A 17873-nucleotide genomic window follows, 5' to 3' on the forward strand; every position below is an offset into this window, starting at 1 on the left:
ATTTTGCTACGAGAGATGCAAATTACAAAAACGTGTTTTTATATTTTTTGTTTTAAATTTACTATTATTTTACTTAACTTAGTCTGTTAAGATTATAACAGCGCTTGCTGGGGGGGGCACTGACTGTTGCGTCTCCGAGTTTGGTCATTAAAAACAATACGAAAAAGTTCTGCTATGCTATATAATAAAAAAGACATTTACTCATGGGAGACGACTTTTACATTTTAACCGGCAGAGTCGTGTCGAACGGTACAGTAAAACTTGGCAGTTTTTCGTGTTTTCAGCGGGCCGGACGCTCCGCACATCCCGCCCTCCCGCGCTCGCTCGGCCGCCTTTCGACGGAAGCGTGCGGCGCTCAAGCGGGATTGACGCCCGCTTTCTCCACTCAGTGCGCCGCCGCAGCGCGTGCAGTGCGCGCGCGCTCCAATGACTCCGCAGAGGCAGGCCCGCTTCGCAGGCGTGAAGTCCGCGGCGAAAGCCGGAGAAAGTCGGCTGTTTGCAGGTGGGTCGCGAAACATTTCCAACTGTTGTTTGTTTCGCTGCCTTCGGGGGGTCCGGGCCGGGCGCGGGCGCGAGCGCGAGCGCGTGTCAGAGAGGCGCGCGACAACAACAGCGAGAGCGGCGCCGCGGAGCAGCGCGCGTGTTGCCGTTGATGCCACTTTCCCCCCCCGTTGTTCGGAACTCTCTTCCTCGCTTTTTTTAAATTACAAACACGTCGCTGTTTGCGCTTCTGGGCTCGCCTTTCTTCACGTACAGTTCCTCCCAGTAAAATTAATACTGTTTCGTTTTGCAGAAGCAACACAGCGGTACTCGGCGCTGTCGCGTGGAACTTCACAAGAATTAGAACGTCAAGTCAAGTTCCACAGAAAAGTGAACCGGACGTGTGCGCGCTCCCAGGTTACACAACAAGTGCTCTGAACGTGGATTTTAGGCAAATAAGATCCAGAATCAATGAATGTGTTGTAGATTAAGAGTAAAGCCGGGAGCGTGTGTGTGTGTGTCCCGACTCGGTCCGCCCGGTCCCCGCTGGGTCACGGAGCGCAGTACCGACCGCGTAATTCCTTCGTCGTCCTCTCGTTTACCTCACACATATTATTTATTACTTCAGAGCTCCTCTCAGTGAGCAACGAGCATAATTAAATATTAAAACTCACCTGTACCAGTGTGTGTTTCTACGGACGTTCACTTCGCCTTTGTTTTTCCTGTCAGTTTTACGTTTCGTTTGTCATTTTCTTAAGCCTTCGCTTCAGACGACGAGTCTGTTGAATTTGTGGTGTCCGCGTGCAAAATTTAAAATTGTAATATTTCATTCATCGTTGTAAAACATCGTTGATTCCCTAGGCTAGCCTAATGCTGTTACACCATTTATTTATATTTATTCATTTCGCTGACGCTTTTCTCCAAACCAAAGCAACTTCAAATGTTACGAGAAGATAACTACAATCACCGCGGTTTGCAGCAGGGTAATTTTTACTCCAACACGCAACAGTTTTGGCTACCTAGGACTAGTTCTTGTCATTACCACAAGTTGTACACACGTGAAAGTTAGGGTTAGGGAAACTGGTAAATGTGTTCAGATGGAGAAAAATTGATTATAGATAAAAGCTGAATGGGTTCCAGTGCAACTCAACCCAAGGTCTTAATCACCTTGATAAATCCTTACTGAAGTGTTTCTGTAGAGTAACTAAGGCTAAGCCTGTGGGAAAACATCTCAATGGGTTTTTCACATTTGAAGGAATGTCACAGATATGTCATGTTAAATGCATAATATATGTTTATATATAAAAGAGCGTATACGTTAGATATCGAATCCTCCGGGTCGAAGTCTTCAGCCTTTGGGTTTTGGGCTTGTTCATTGTACTTCAGTCTCAGCAATGTAAAAAAAAAAAAAAAAAACATATTTGCCTAAGTACAGTATTTGTCAGGCCCTTTGCCAGCTGCGAGCAGCCGTCGAACCCGTAACAGCAGCCCCAGTCACATGAGTGCTTTGAATTAAGCCTTACCAAAGCTGCAAATTTACTACTAAAGCCTTAATCTTCTTACATTGGTCGTCTTATACCCATGCCTGGCCACGTCTTACTCTCCTTGCTTGCAAAACAACACATTAACTCTTCAGATCTCTTTGTGACACGGAGCTGTTTTGGAAACCAGTCATGTGAGACAAACCTAGTGTAAATATGGAGAATACTGAGCCGTAATGCTGACAAATGTCTGTTGTTGTCTGAGGAATTGCTCTGAGCATCATGCTGTGATGGTTGTTGTGCCTGATGGAAAGATGGAAGAGTTTTACATGAATTGTTTTATGAGTGTATTTTGTTAGATGAGGATGCTGCAAGCCCTTGTAACAGCCTGTGAGTCTACAGCAGGACACCTCCACTTGGGAGCGCCGGAGGGTCTCAGGTCTGAAACACGGTCTCCCCATCATACTGTTAACTGATGTGGGTAGTTAAAAGCTACAAAGATGAAAAGCTGGATAATATTCTAACATTACTATTTTTTTATTTCATCGGCATGACGTAGATGGATAGATGGATGCACTTTATTTACATTTGATTCATTTAGCAGATGCTTTTCTCCCAAACGGTGCACATCTCAGAGAAAAAATATGATGAGTGCATTACACAATTTTATTGATCCAAAAACAAATTGCACAGGACTGCAGCAGCACACATACGTACATCAATGTAGTAACAGAAGGCACTGGAATAACACAGGAATAAATAAATATAATATTCAGACAATTTTGAAAGAGTGCAAAAAAATAGACTGGGTGGAGAAACAAAATGTCGTACTGAGAGCTCAATACCAAATGGGCAGTAAGAGGTCAGTACCAGCCCAACAATGGAGGGACGCATTAGGTAGTGCTCCTTGGCACAGCAGGAGTGGACCAATTGTTCCTAAATGTACTTCTCTGTGTGTCCGGGGCGGCATGCACAGGGCCAGTCAAGATGACTCGGAGTTTCTTGAGGGTTCATCTCTGCATTGCCGCCTCCAGGGAGTTCAGCCTAACTGCCAGACAGCCTTCCTGGTTTGTTTATTCCGTCCGCTGGCATCGCCAGTGGAAATGGTGGTCAGTGAGATGTACGTCGCTTTGGAGAAAAGCGTCTGCTAAATGAATGAATGTAAATGCCACTGCCTAGGCATACAGTTGTGTAGAACGTTGTCATCTGCAACAATAGACAGGTAGGACATCTGCGACAGCGAGCTGTGTACTACAATAGGCCCGAGCTGCCGCCGAACATAAAGGCAGCACTGAACAACAGATTGAAACAGTGTCCCATTTTTAAGTTTCTGTCCAAATTGCATTTTCTGTCATTACACAAAGCTTCTGCTGACTTCCTAATTCAGTTTTGTATGAAGAGAAGTGTTTTTTCTCTCACTTCTCCTCGGAAGTGCTAAGCTAGTCTTGTTCAGTGTAAAGAAGGCCGTGTTTTGTAATAAAGGAAGTACAAAGTCTTGGTTGGGCACTAGAGAGAAACCATGAGGCTGTACTCTGCAGGTTTGACTTCCACTTTCAGTGAGACATTTGGTAAATCCGAGAAGCAGCCTCAGAGTACTGCTAAAGAGCCCAAAGTACTTGGAGAACTGCTGCGAGAGTCTGAATGACTCTGCATTACTCTATATCATTTAGGTGCTTCAATTTGTGTTGCATTGATTATTAAAGGTGTGTGTGTGGTTTACAGGATTTTCATATAGCTGGTTTTATGATGCCATGCAGATAAGTGTTTGGTTCAGCGGAACTTCTGCAGAAGTGGTGGACTTTTCAAACCTCAAGGTCTTGCTCTTTAGTACTGAGTAAGTGATCACCTTCTTTAACTCTGTACATAACTATATGCTTCGTATTTACTGAAGCAAAATTATATTGTAATCTGAACGGGGAAATGGAAGCCATTGATTCCAGCTCCTTAACTACTGCAATGCCTGAGGCCCAGAATTTTTGCATGAGCTTGTGCAAAGGAGTGACACCTGTTATTATATTTTGGCATGCTTAGCTGTGGTGGTCTGCGTCCATTTAGGATGTCGGGTAGGGTACGTTCTCTCACACACACACACACACACACACACACACACATTGGCTGAAGCCGCTTGTCCTGAGTGGGGTTGCGGCGGGCCAGAGCCTAATCTGGCAACACAGGGCATAGGGCTGGAGGGAGAGGGGACACCCCCAGGATGGGATGCCAGTCCATCACAAGGCACCCCAAGCGGGACTCGAACCCCAGACCCATCAGAGAACAGGACCTGGCCAAGCCCATCGCACCACCGCACCCCCCCCAGGGTATGTTCACTCATATACAAATACTGTACATTAAGGGCAATTTAGAGTCACCAGTCTCCTGGAAAGGTGTCTCTTTGGACACAGCAAACCTGCATCAAAATCCACAGCTGTGAAGCACCACTGCTATCCGCTCCACCACCATGCCGCCTAATACCAAAAGCACTGATAGTAATAACATTTGTAATGTTCATAACTCCGGTGGGAAAAAATCGTTAATTGCCCAAATGTGTGGCTTTTAAAGTAAATCATTGCAGCATATTGAGGGGTGATCTTTGTCAGCTTGTCCATAATGTTATATTGTACAGCGAACTGTAGTTCCTACTTTGGGAAGTGTGAATCTCTTACTTTGGTGAGTGGGATTTTGCACATCTTTTGCTCCTTTTACAGTATTTTTTATATATATTAATATCCACTGAGTGAGACTTATTTGCAGCCGAAAAGAGATTTCCTCTGTATTCTTTTAGGCCATGAACTTTTGCTCCTGAGACCAGGGCCCAGTTATCTTGCCAGCTGATCTCAATTCTAATCATCATAGCCAGTACCAGCAGGGTTTGGCCCGGACAGATGGCCCAGGGTGCCCAGTTAAGTGTGGGCCAAGCAGAGTGCCATATGGTAACACTTTGCAAGCTGTAAAAAAAAAAAAAAACATTAAAGTGACTGCTGTGACTGGAGTGCTTTTGATCATAAAGCACTTTTATTTATTTATTTTTTGCAGGACTGCATTTCAGACGTTACTTCCTTTCCACTAATGACATTTAAGTCCAATTTCTCTTAAACGCCGTCTTTCACACGCTCTTGCGGGGAAGCAAAGTAACATAATTTCTGTGACACCGACCTGACAGTTCAAAGATGCAAACTGCTTGCAGCGGAATTTAAACGTTACACACTCAGTGTTGTAGGGATTATTTTCATTGAGAAAGAAGGGAGAGATTGAATCTGACTATAAAAATACATATATTTCTTTTTTTTTTTTTTTAAAGCTTTGTCATGTATGAAAACAGTCTGCCTTCTTCTGATGCTGAATCTCTTTAACATTCGCTGCAGATGTTGTGTGTCTTTTAATTTTCATTTCTGTGTCCTTAGTTTAAGCTGAGCTCCTTTTAGCAACTGACAGTGTAGGAACACACACAGACACACACACACACACACACACACACACACACACACACACACACACACACACAGAGTCTGAAACCTCTTGTCCCAGGCAGGGGTTGTAGTGAACCGGAGCCTAACCTGGCATCCCAGGGCGCAGGGGTGGAGGGGAGGGGACACACCCGGGACGGGACGCCAGTCCGTCGCAAGGCACCCCAAGCAGGACTCAAACCCCCGACCCATCAAAGAGCGGGACCCAGCCAAACTGCTGCACCACCGCGCCCCACAGTGCATGAACAGCTTCCATAAAAAGACTGATTTAAAAAAAAAAAAAAAAAAAAAACTGTATGAATCTTGTACTTTTTGGTGTGAAACAAATTGAATTTATTGGCAGAGTCACATTGTGTATTAAGTTGTTGATTGGATGTTGTGTGATTAGATGTGTTGTCATAAAAGTTACTTAAATTAGAACCTGTGTTCTGTCAATAAATTAAATATTGTTTTGTTTGAGAACTGACATCACATGCCAAGGAGCGCTGTTTTGTGCTAAGGCAAATCTATACGTTTGAGAAAGGTATAAAAATCATATATTTTCACATTTTTACACCGAGACTTGCATTGCATTTCCATTTGATTTTTACAGTATTTTTTTAAATGAGGAAGGTTGCAAATCTGCCTGTGTACATCACCACTGATGGAGTGTTCCAGAAGTCATGTCACAACCTGCTGTCTTTCAGGGAGGCAGTGAGGGGCATGGACCACGGTGTGCGTCGAGGGGAAGCACTGTTCGTCAGGCCTCGTGAGAGGTACTGTTCCGTGTGTGTGTTTCTCATTGCTGCTGGTCGTTGGTGACTTGAAATTTTTTTTCTGGAGATGACAGCTCTATTTTGGGTTTCTCTGGAAATTTGTGCTGCTGAGTAACATCTTTCCCTAGACAAGATGTTTGTGTACAGTGTTCAGTGGCCATATTTGGTGACCGTCTCCTGACGCGCTGCTGTGGCTCTGCCACCCTGCTTCTTTCCCACAATCCCGGCAGTCTGCGACAAACCGCACTGATTTCCGTGGCTCGAGCCAATTGGTACAAAGAGAACTCGTCACATTTCAAAATGCATCTCCCATACACTTGATTTTTTTTTTTCCCCCCCCCCGCTTCCCCAAGAAATTGAACACATTTTTCATTGTCAGTTTTTACCTTGACAGTGCTTGACCTTTTGTGCTTTAATGCTAAGATTAGCCTTCAGTAAGAACAATGGCAACTGAACTGTGTTGCGCTGGAACTTTTAGTGTTGTCACATAGAATTTCTTGTCACATGAACTTTGTTTTTAGAGCCGTTGGATTAATTTTGTGCAAAATGACAGAGTGAATCTTGTCGTCTTAGTGTCGTCTTTTGGCTGCATCTTAAAAAGCTTAAACAGCGTGTGCTGTCGAGTGCTCAACTCCACAGAAGTTTTTCCGAAACCTCCTGAAAGTTTCCTGGGACGCTGACAATGCTGTTGAACACTGGGTCATTAATGCCTCACAAAAGACATGGCTGCTTTTCAGCTACGAGCTTCTTAGTATTCACAGTGCAAACAGAAGGCCTGAGTTCCTCAGAAACTTGGCTTAAATATTGTGTCGTGATCTATGTAGTTTGTAAAAGCATGTAGAATTATGATTTTTGATTCTTTTCTTTATAATACATACATTTACATACAGTATACAGTTATACCTCTACAGGCAAAATTGCTGGATTGTATCATTTTTTCATTTTATTATTACTTATTCATTTAGTTGGCAATTTTCTCCAAAGTGCCTTAATATTGTTAAACTACTTACAATGATTTACTCATTTATACAGCTGTATGGTTTTTACTGGTGGTGCAGTGGGTTGGACCGGGTCCTGCTCTCTAGTGGGTCTGGGGTTTGAGTCCCGCTTGGGGTGCCTTGCGACGGACTGGTGTCCTGTCCTGGGTGTGTCCCCTACCCCTCCGGCTTTACGCCCCAGGTTGGCTCCGGTTCCCCGCGACCCTGTATGGGACAAGCGGTTCGAAAATGTGTGTGTGTGTGTGTGTGTGTGTGTGTGTGTGTGTGTGTGTGTGTGGTTTTTACTGGGGCAAAGAGTAAGTACCTTGGTTAGAGTTGCTGTCTTTGGATCCAGAGGCCATAGGCTTGATCCCCTCCTCCAGCTGTAGTACCCTAGAGCAAGGTAGTTGCCCTAAAATTACTCCAGTAAAATTACCCAGTTGTATCAATAGGTAAATATTTGTAAATAACATTTTCTCTTTCTTTGGAGAAAAGCATCAGCTATATGAGTAAGTGTAGATAATAATTCCTAGACTGGAATAAATGGTATCGTTATAGAAGGAACATACTTCAGAAGTATATGACTCTGAATGTCAGGGGGGGAATTACAAAAATGCAAGTAATTTACAGTCTTAACAACTGGATTAATCACTGCGCTGCTTATGATATTATCAGGCTGTGAGTCTTTAGACCAGTCCAGTGGTGTTCGAAAGTCTGCCTGGTCCTGGGGGCAGCAGTACCACTGTGTAATGCATGAGTTGAAAGTCATCCTGAACACGATTCCTACCTTCACCCCAATCTAGATTTCAAATCGGAATATTAACTTTTTTCCTCATGCATTCAAAACCATCAGTGTCCCCAGCTGACAGCTCAGCAAAGTGTTGACTATACCATACCATGGTTCACTGGTTGTTTTTGCACCCCGTGTAGATGGTAGACCCCTTTGCCGTGTGCGCTGCTTGTGTGCACACGGTCGCCTCTCACGTTTGTTTCTGAGACACAGATGAGGCTGTGTCATAAGTTGTTGGGGTGTAAATTGCAGATAAATCCTGTGGTTTGGCCCGGAATTGAGGGTTTCTCATTCCATCACTGTCGTTAAACTTCCTGACCTTGTGAACGGCACCCTTAGGTTTCTTTTTAGGTGCTTCAGTGATCAGCTCTGAGGGGTCAGGGCTCGACAGCAGGCTACAGTTGCCGTGAGAGCACATCGCAGCAGTCAGTCAAACTTCCCGTTGCCTTTCTGCTATCCTTTAACTTGACCGAAGGCAGCAAGCTGCATGGAAGTGGTTGCTAGGCGACAGTAATCTGGCCAGAGTGCGTGTGGTAGGACTGGCGTGCGTTCAGCACGGAGCGAAAGCTTGGAGAACGCTAACAAGGTCTGGCGGGAAGATTGCTAAAGCTGGAGCTGAAGAAGAGCGCTTCCGTAACGCCATGGTCTTCTTAATTTGTGCTATAATTGTCACAAGTTCCTGGTAAAAATTGTAGCCCAGAGGTAACTACTTCTGGTTAGTCCCTGGACGAGTCCTACATTTATATGCATTCATTTAGCTGATGATTTTTTTCCCTTGTTAAGGTACTTAGAATTACAGTATTTGCCCATTTATACAGCTTGGTCATTTTTACCGGAGCAATTTTAGGGTAAGTACCTTTCTCTACAGTATTGCAGCCAGAGGGGGGGATCAAACATCCGACCTTTGGATCCTAAGGCAGCAACTGTAATAACCACTTCGTCAACAGCCGTGCCTGTTTAATTTTTCCATCTTTCATCGAGTTCCATAAATGTCTAGGTCTGCTACTTACAGATGTTTCAGAATAAAATAATTGAAAATAATGCTGGAGTTGGTAGGAATTCTGTGTCTCTGCAGAGCAGTGTTTAGTGTGTAGCGACGCAGGCAAAGTCACTTCATGACTACTTTTTTCCGTTACTTACACGTAAATTGCCTTCAGTCGTCATAGATTTGTGAAACAACTGCCCGAGTAAAATGTGGCCGTACAACTAAATATATATATATGGTAATCTGAGCGGCATATATCACATTAATCTATTGTTTTAAGCAGTGACCACTTGGTTATTTTGGGTTGACAAAACTAAGTGTGTGTGTGTGTGTGTGTGTATATATATGTATATATATATATATATATATATATATGTATATATATATATATATATATATATATATAGTACATTTAATCCATTTAGCTGCTTCTTTTTTCCAAAGTGAGTCACAGTGTTAAATTAATTACAATTATTTCCCCCTATATACACCTGGGTAATTTTCACCGGAGTAATTTAGGGTAGGTGCCTTGCTCGAGCGTACTACAGCCGGGGGGGAATCGAACCTGCGACCATTGGGTCCAAAGGCACTAGCTGTAACCACAGTGCTAACACCTGGCCTGTGTATATGATATAAACCATCCACAACGGACCTTGGTGTTTAATAGCTACATTTATTAAAGAAATGTGAGTACTTCATATACGTTTAAGTTTATAAAAGTCTCTGGGAAAAATTTCAGGCTTTCAGACCAGTGTCCTCCAAGTGGTCTTGAGCTTCGTTCCGGTAATAATCTCCGCTGAAAGCACAGCCCCTTCCCTACGCCGACTCCTCCCTGTCCTACAGTCTGCAGAGGTGAAGTTCTCTCTCAAGGCTTCAAAATTGTTCTCGGGCTGTGCCGAGAGCCACCTTTCATACCCAGGCGGTGAAACGAATCCTTTTTAATTCCGCACGTTCCTGGGTCCAGATAAGCGTCGTCTCGGAACACCACTTCGCCACCAGGGTAAAGGCTGGCAAGATTAGCGGTTCTGAAGGCCGAGCGTGCCGGGCTCCGTAGGCCGGTGACACTTCCAGCCGCTGATTCCCTAACACCCTGCGGGGGGGTGTCTTTCAGCAGCCCGCAGATTCCATGTGTTCCTGCTTACATTTAGACACGAGATTCCCCAAGTGTGCAGAGCTCTCGCCGCTAAGCACGTCAGCAGCTTTCAAACATGTCAGGTGTAGATTAATTGTGGATTATACAGAGCCTCGAAAAATATTGCATTTTAATCCAAATGTGCAGAAACACTTTTAGAAATGATTTGTCACACCAGTCATTTTTTCTTAAATATTTATTTGGAATGAGTGTCTTGACTGTACTTGAAGCTGCAACCAAGTCTCAACATGTCTTCTTGTGGTTGATTTTAAACACAGGGAAATTATGCAACAGCTATTCTCTCCCCCCCCACATCCAATTTTCCCAGGCATTGATATTCTCTTATCGCGTACTTTGAAAACGTGTGATTTCGATTCATCAACGAACAAATTAATCTCTATATTTTAACCATGAAGACCCCGCTCTCAACACACACGCTCACAGCTGGCCCCTGGTGTCAGGGGACCGACAATGGAGCAATTTTTTTTTTTCCCCAAGTCCTAATTGATGCAGTTATGGCTCTGAATGCATCTTACGTAAAACTGTGAAAATCATTTAATTAATTGCTTAATTAAGCAGTGAGGAGCAGATGCTGGAATGAAGAGCAGCATCCTTGTGCCCCGCAAGGAATCGTCCCACAGCTCGTCTTAATAATCAAAACAGTCAGTTCCTGTAGTTGCCAGTAGGTGGCGTACATTTATCTGCTTGTTACTTCCTTGTCCCTTGCCACTGTCTCGCCTCTCTCCACCTTTTTTATGTTTTCTCACGTATGTAGGACAAAGTTCATATCCAGTTCCTTGCAGCACGGAAGTTTCCAGGCTACCAGGTTTGACAGTGACAACACCTCCTAAATTGCAGTGTGAACTGCTGTGCTTTAGCGCCCGTGATCTCGGCTGCACTCATAACTTGGGTATCCTCTCATCCACGTGTTGCGTGTCTTTTCCTCAAATTAAAATTATTTTCTTTTTCCAACAGGTTTAATTTAGCACACCAATGCACTAATTTCTACAGGGGGGGAGGTTAATAATGGCTTAATAGTGGATGGCACTGGGGGTCACAGCAAGTAGTGCTGCTGTCTCAGAGCTCCTGGGTGGTGCGAGAGGACATGGGTTCGATTCCTGCTCAGCCTGTGTGGAGTTTGTCTGTGATTCTTGTGTTCATGTAGGGTTTCCTCTGGGCGCTCTGGTTTCCGCCCACAGTTCAAAGACGTGTTTCAGGTAGATGACAACTCTAAAAAGTTCCTCTAGTGTGCGTGCGTGCGTGCGTGTGTGCGAGAGATATTCTGTTGTGTGGGTCGAGCAGTGAGTTGGAGTGGTCTGCTAAATATTAATTGTTGTTAACGTAGTACAGAGCAGGTTCTGGTTTTTGCCTCATTTGAGCTCTTAAATTATTTGTTTTGATTAAACTTAGAGAGTTGGGAAAAAATCACTGCAAGTATTTAAAAATCACAATGAGTCAAGTTTGTCTTTAAATAGTTGCAGGACTAGTTGTCAGTTGCACAGCCTCCTTTGTTGTTTTGTGGACCTTGGGAAAAAGCCGAAGATTAGTTGTGAAATCCGGATGAGTCAGTTATCTTATTTAAGCTGTATCGCACTTAATTGTTGAAGGGATATGAATGAGTTATCACTGATTATTCAGAGTAATTAACTATTTTTTATGTAAGCTAGTAAATTGCTTAGCATAAATTTACCATAAACATGAATAAAAATCACAGCACTTCTCTGCTTTCACATGATTTGTATTTTGGGATTAATTCAACAGTTCGATCATAGTAAATAGACTAATTTAATTTAAAATAGTTCATTTGGAACAAAACCTGGAGACCTTGTAGTTCTCACCCAAGGAGTCTGACACCCCCCAGCTTTTACTCTCCACGTACTTTGCAGCAGGTTATTCGTGGTATATTTTACTGAAGGAACTGAGAAGCAGTACCTCAGTCAGCTGTAAATTAGCAGTTGTGGGTCATATGTTCAGTTCCTTAACCGCTGTGCCCTCTACTTCGAAAAGCTTCTTCATCGCAGAATTGGCCCTCGCATTGTTTTCTCACTGGATACGTTTCACTCGTTGGAGCGGATTACGTCTCTGCGCTCAGACACGTTCGGGCAGCGGATGTAAACGGTGAACTGTACCATGTTCTCATCCTTCGGTGGAAATAGCTGGCCAATGGCTGAGAGTGCGTTGCCGTCGTTTGTATGCGGAGACCCTCTGTAATGCCCTGCGGTCAGCTAAATGGCATGAACAAAATTGCCAGGCTAAATAGATTACTGCAGCGCTAGTTGTTTGTATCCCACTGTGCTCTCTCATTCACAAATCTAATTTGAGTAAGAGGCACATCGCAAGTCCAGATGATCCAACGCTACCAGCATCGCTCGGTCAGTCATTGTCTGAGCAGTTCTTGACTTGGCGAGTGCCCCTTGACGGAAATTAACAGCACAAGAATGTATCGGAGCTAAACCTGGGGCATCCGGTAGCGTAGGGATTAGAGCTACTGCCTTTTGACCAAAAGGTTGCAGGTTTGAATCCCACATACAACTGTACTATCCTTGAGCAAGCTGCTTAGCTTCACTTGTTAGAGTAAAATTATCCAGCTGTGTGAATGTTTCTTATTGCCTGGTGATATCTAGTAGCGTAGTGGTTACAGTTACTGTCTGTGAACCAAAAGGTTGCAGCTTCAAATCCCACCACAGACTGTAGTACCCTTGAGCAAGGCGTTTGCCTTAAATTGCTCCAGTAAAATTACCCAGCTATATAAATGTTTCTTATTGCTTCAGGACAGCTGGTTACATAGTGCTTAGAGCTACTGCCTTTACACCCAAAGGTTGTAGGTTTGATTCCCATCTCCAGCTGTGCTACCCCTATGTAAGGTACTTACCCTAAATTGCTCCAGTAAAATTATGCAGCTGTATAAATGGGTAAATAATTGTACCCATAATGCTGAGAGTCACTTTTACAAAAAACATCAGCTAAATGTAAATGTAGGACTGACTGCTGTTGTCTTCCACCCACCCCCTCCTTCTTCATCTCTCACAACTGCTTGTTGTTGTGCACCTCAAGGATCAGGATGTGTTGGATGGCGGGGGGTGTCTTGCTTTATGTAGGTTTCCAGGGCAGATCGCTCCCGATTAGCGCGCAGGGACGCGGGAGTTCTGGGTGACTTTGTCTCATTGCAGGGACCTTTTCCCCAAAAAGTCGCAGCTCTCCGCTGGTCACTGAACCGCTCTTTGCGGCATGTTTATGTTTATCGCTCTGCGCTTCCCCTTTGTTGCCAGTGTTTCTTGCAATCAGAAGTAGAACAGTTCCCCAAGTAATCCTTCACTACCGTCTGAACGGCACCAATTTCAGCCCTGGAAGATCAGAAAAACTTTGCATCATATTCCAATTTATTTAAATTGAGTTCTCTGCCGTTACCGTTTTCTGTTTCTCTACAGTGAGCGAACAGCTCCTTTTGGGCTGAATCCTGCTGGTTTGGAAGTATATTTAACCTCGTCTCTGGTTTACACCTGAAAACCCTGGTGAGCTCACTCGCTGTCCAAATAATTGAAAGCAATCTGGCGCTGAAGCCGAGCAAAACCTAGTGAAGCCTCTGCCTCCCTGTTCCCGCCAAGGTATTTTTCACCCTGTTTATTTGTATTTACCAGTAACTAATACGTATCATTTTATGTTAGGGCACCTCGCAGTGCAGTTTGGACCATTTAAACAGAACATTGTGTGTTTTCTGGGTCTCAATTTGTCTTGCTGACCATGCGACCCAACATCTGACCCGATTCACTGACGACAGGCTATCTGTCCACGTGTCACCCCCCTGCCCCCGTCCCCGAACTACCAGGTATTTAGGAGGAGGAGAAGAAAAAAAAAAGATGGATGATGTTGCAGGTCCTAGTGTGGAATACTGATAAGGGCGCCATCGATTCGAGGAAGGTAATCTCTCCCGGAGATCAAAGCCCCGCTTCGCTGGCGGCGACCCTGGACGTGCATTGCTGAATGTACCGACTTGGCCTTGCGTGGTACCATCGTGGAAGCGCCGCGAATCCCCCTTGTCTCGAATGCGTTCAGGGAGCCCGACGGCGCATTTTAAACAGGCCTAATCTGTTTCAGATGAATTATAGCCATTGGTGTTCACGACAGCGTCTCTAAGAAGAGCGACGCGGCCATTCCAAATAGACCATGTGCAAGTAACCGTCGCACTTAGCTTATCAAGGGTAGATGCAAATTTACTGCCAGCAGAGCACTCCCTTGATTTTATTAGCCGTTCTTGAGTGTTTATCAAAGAGAAATATTCGTGGTTGTGTCAATGCAGTTTAAATGCATTACAGAGAATGATTGAATTAATTGTGTTGCATTTAAAAAAAAAAAAAAAAACAAATTGTCCTCTCGCAATGGACTGAGAAGTATGAAGGCTCAGTGGAAGGATTTCCTGGGTTTTCCAATGAGATTAGCATCAGCAGGTCTCCTTGGCAACCGAAGTAGTTCCTCCCAGTCTGAAATGAATTTAATAATGTCAGGGTATATCCAAGTCTCATTTCCTACATCCTGAGGAAGGTAATGTGAATTTATATATTGATGTATACGAATTCAGCTGTTTTGGAGTGATGTTGCCGTTGCCTGGGATCATTGTCTGCGTTTTGCTAGATTTGGGGTTGGTCCAATGCAGTAGAGCTTCCTCCAAGGCAGAATGAACTGCAAGCTGTCACCAAGGGAGGGGACTCGACTCAAATCTGTCAGCCCACCGGTAACGGATGACGATGAACTCTGTTTGTTGGTGAGGAGACCGTGATCCTGCAGTGGAAACAGGAAGCAAGCGGCAATGAACTCTAAGGTCCAGCCCTGCTACGTCTCCCAGATCTCAAATTTGCTGCTTGGTGTAACGTGTAATGTGGAGAAACAAACAAGACGGAACAGATAAAGGAAATTAAATGAAGCGCAATTAAAGCCGGCCAAATTTCTTAAATGCTGCATGGAAAAATGGTCTTCGTAGTTTTCGCTTTCAGTCACTTGCGATCAACAGAAGTGCATTTGGTTTGTACTCAAAATTAGCAAGCGTGATCTTCAGGCCCAATATCAGCTCTTGATACTGGTAAATGAATGAATCAGTCAGCCTCCACTGCAGCGTGTTTTTCAGTGGATTTTAAATTTATTTGTAATTATTCTGAAATAATAACAAATACAAACGTTTTTATTAATTTAATAATTCTGGGTTAGCTCAGAGGGACTAACATTAAGTTGTTGTTCTGACGTTTTTGATTTCTGTTCAGAGCAGAGTTGCGTCCTCTCATTGACATTTATTCATTTAGCTGACGTTTTTCTGCAAAGCAACTTACAGTGTTAAAGTTACAATTATTTGCCCCTTTATACAACTGGGTCATTTTTCTGGAGCAATTTTAGAGTAAGTACCTTGCTCAAGGGTACTACAGCTGGAGGTGAAATTCGAACCTGCGACCTTTGGGTCCAAAGGCAGCTGTTTTAACCACTACACTACTAGCTGTACTTTTCTCCTGATATTAATTTCCAATAAAATTGGCCAGAATGAGGTGAAGGCAAGAAGGGGGGGGGGGGGGGGGTTAGGTATTGGGTAAGGCAGTGCTTTTGAACAGAGGAAGGGTTGTAGGGGACCCTCGTGGTGCCAGTTCAGAGCCTTCTGCGCTTGTGGCTCACGGTGTCCACGCTGTCATCGGTGGCCCAGAACTTTAAGGGGAGTGTGTAGAGCAGGGAGGCCTCGGCACATTTCATAGCGAGCGTAATCATTAACTCGCTGTGGGTGGGGCTGCAGGTTGTCCCATCACCCCCACTGGCAGGGGGGAGCTCACACTGGGTAGTTTTCACAGGGAATGGCTGGGGCTACAGCCCCCTACCCGTCCTTTTTTTTCTTCCATTGGAGGGTTTGAGACAAGGTCACGCCGCTGGACCTTTCATTGCTCCCGGTGGGTCGGGGGATGCGGAACCGCTCACTGCCGCAAGTGTCAGGCTGCTGGAGAGGGTCGGGTCGGGTGCTTTAATGAGAGTCGCTATCTTCATGGCAAGCCTGCCTGTTGCAAAATGCATGAGGGATTGCTGATCACACGTGAAAGGATGAACTGGGCAAGGGCTGGCAGAGGCACATACGAAAGCACTTGTTTTAAGCACAGAGTGCAGAGGACGGTGTCTCACAGAGGGCGGAATCGGAGCCTCCACCTGCCTGATGTTTGGCTCCTCTGCACTCCAAAGCAGAGCCACTGCTCCTTGGAAATGAGCTTCTCTTTTATTTAGATGGAACTGTGAGCACATGGGGTCTTGGGGGATGTGTTGGGAGGGGGGATGACAGCCAGGATGGCGTGCGTGAGTGTTTCAGGGGGTGCCTTGGCAACTGAAATTCAGCTCCTGATCCTGCGCTAGCAGCTGAGCCCAGGGCAATGCTCAGATTGATCTCCTTCTTCTTTTGCTGTTGCCCAGAGGAAGAGTGGGCCAAGGATGGGAAGTGTGTTCTCTGTAGGTACGTCTCGGAAACCACGCAACACAGACACACACACACACACACACACACACACACACACACACACACACACACACAGCTGTACTTTCAGCAAACTGCTGTCCGTCCCATTCGACCGTTGCTGTGTTTGTTGTTGTTGTTTTGGCTTTGTTTTGATTCTTTCTTACTATTTTTTTTTTTTTTTTTTTTAAAGCATTTTAGATGTTATCTTCCATGCAGTTCTACCATTCATTTGAGGTCTGAAAAAAACGTGGAGATGTCATTGTGAAAGGCCCTTCAGTAATATTTCTCTTGTGGGTAAGACATAAAGCTGCATTCTGCTACAGTATAACTCAATTTAGTGTAGTCTGCTACCTCCCTCCTTCTGCTCGTACAGTACTGCAGTCAGCACTCCCTGAACAAGGTGGCACTATTGTTTAGCCCGTAAGACAAAGTCGTCGAAGAGCTCGGGAGGTTGGGGGGGGGGGGGCAGAAACACTTGAGAGGAGTTTAAAATTGAGGAGGTGCCCGGAGAACGGCGCCTAAGCCAGCCTGCGGAGCGCGGAAACCTCGGCTCCCACGGTCGCCGGCAGAGCACTGTCGCCGCCCCCCCCACCACCACCACCACCCTCCTCACCCCCTCCCACTCCTCTCGGTTCCTCTCGGCTCCGCTCCGCCCTCGGCCGCAGCCGTCCTCCTCGCGCGCGGCCCGGCAGTGTGGGATGGGAGCCCCGGCCGGCAGCCTGCTATGGAAACACGCTCCGCCGTCGCTAGTGTAGCAGCCGCCACGACAACATGCCGCTGAAATGGAAGAGTGGTTCCCCCGTTAGCTGGAAATTCCCAGTGCCCGTGCTCAAGACGTCCAGGTCCTCTCCGCTTTCGCCAGCCTACATGTGAGTAGAAATGTCAGTTGAAGGAAGAAAAAAAAAAAAAATCTCATAAATCCTGCCTAGTATGTCGGGGATAGCTGCATTCGCTTGTGTTCGGTGTATTCTGGAGGTGCTTTTAATATATTTTCATTATATTTCCTTTGCTCCTGCATAAGCAGAATTAGAGAGCTCCGTGCTCCTGTACGTGCGCGTGCGTGTGTGTGTGTGCGTGTGTGTGTGTGTGTGTGTGTGTGGATGATCCGTTTTGTAGGAAGCTGCCTCGTTTGATGTGTTCCCCTTGCGCGAACAGCGCCACTGGATGCACGTATTGTGACCTTTCCTCCCCAACTCGTTCATACCCAGCTATGCGGACTCTGGCTCGGGGAGGGTTAGAGGGGGCTGCTTGTGTTCCCTTGGTTCCGATGCTCATTGTGTTTTATTGTTGAGATTTGGGGGGGGGATGGTGAGCAGAGCTGTTACAAAGAAGGTTGCGTTTCT

The 17873-nt window shown here is 45.2% G+C and overlaps 1 protein-coding gene across 4 annotated transcripts in view; it reads left to right on the forward strand.

Moving 5' to 3' along the window:
* The first annotated feature begins 400 nt into the window (after positions 1–400).
* LOC108934075 (kelch-like protein 13) overlaps positions 401–17873 on the forward strand; it is a 48458-nt gene continuing 30985 nt past the window's right edge. For 2 of the 4 annotated variants that reach the window (XM_029251591.1, XM_018751576.2), the window contains exon 1: positions 17212–17399. In XM_029251591.1, the coding sequence (XP_029107424.1) occupies positions 17302–17399 (98 nt within the window). In that variant the 5' untranslated portion in view covers positions 17212–17301. Of the gene's footprint in view, positions 503–6108; positions 6178–17211; positions 17400–17873 lie in introns of those variants that run through there. The other 2 variants (XM_018751578.2, XM_018751580.2) reach the window with 2 other exon arrangements.

Source organism: Scleropages formosus, chromosome 4 (genome assembly GCF_900964775.1).
Source record: "Scleropages formosus chromosome 4, fSclFor1.1, whole genome shotgun sequence".
NCBI classification, from domain to species: domain Eukaryota; kingdom Metazoa; phylum Chordata; class Actinopteri; order Osteoglossiformes; family Osteoglossidae; genus Scleropages; species Scleropages formosus.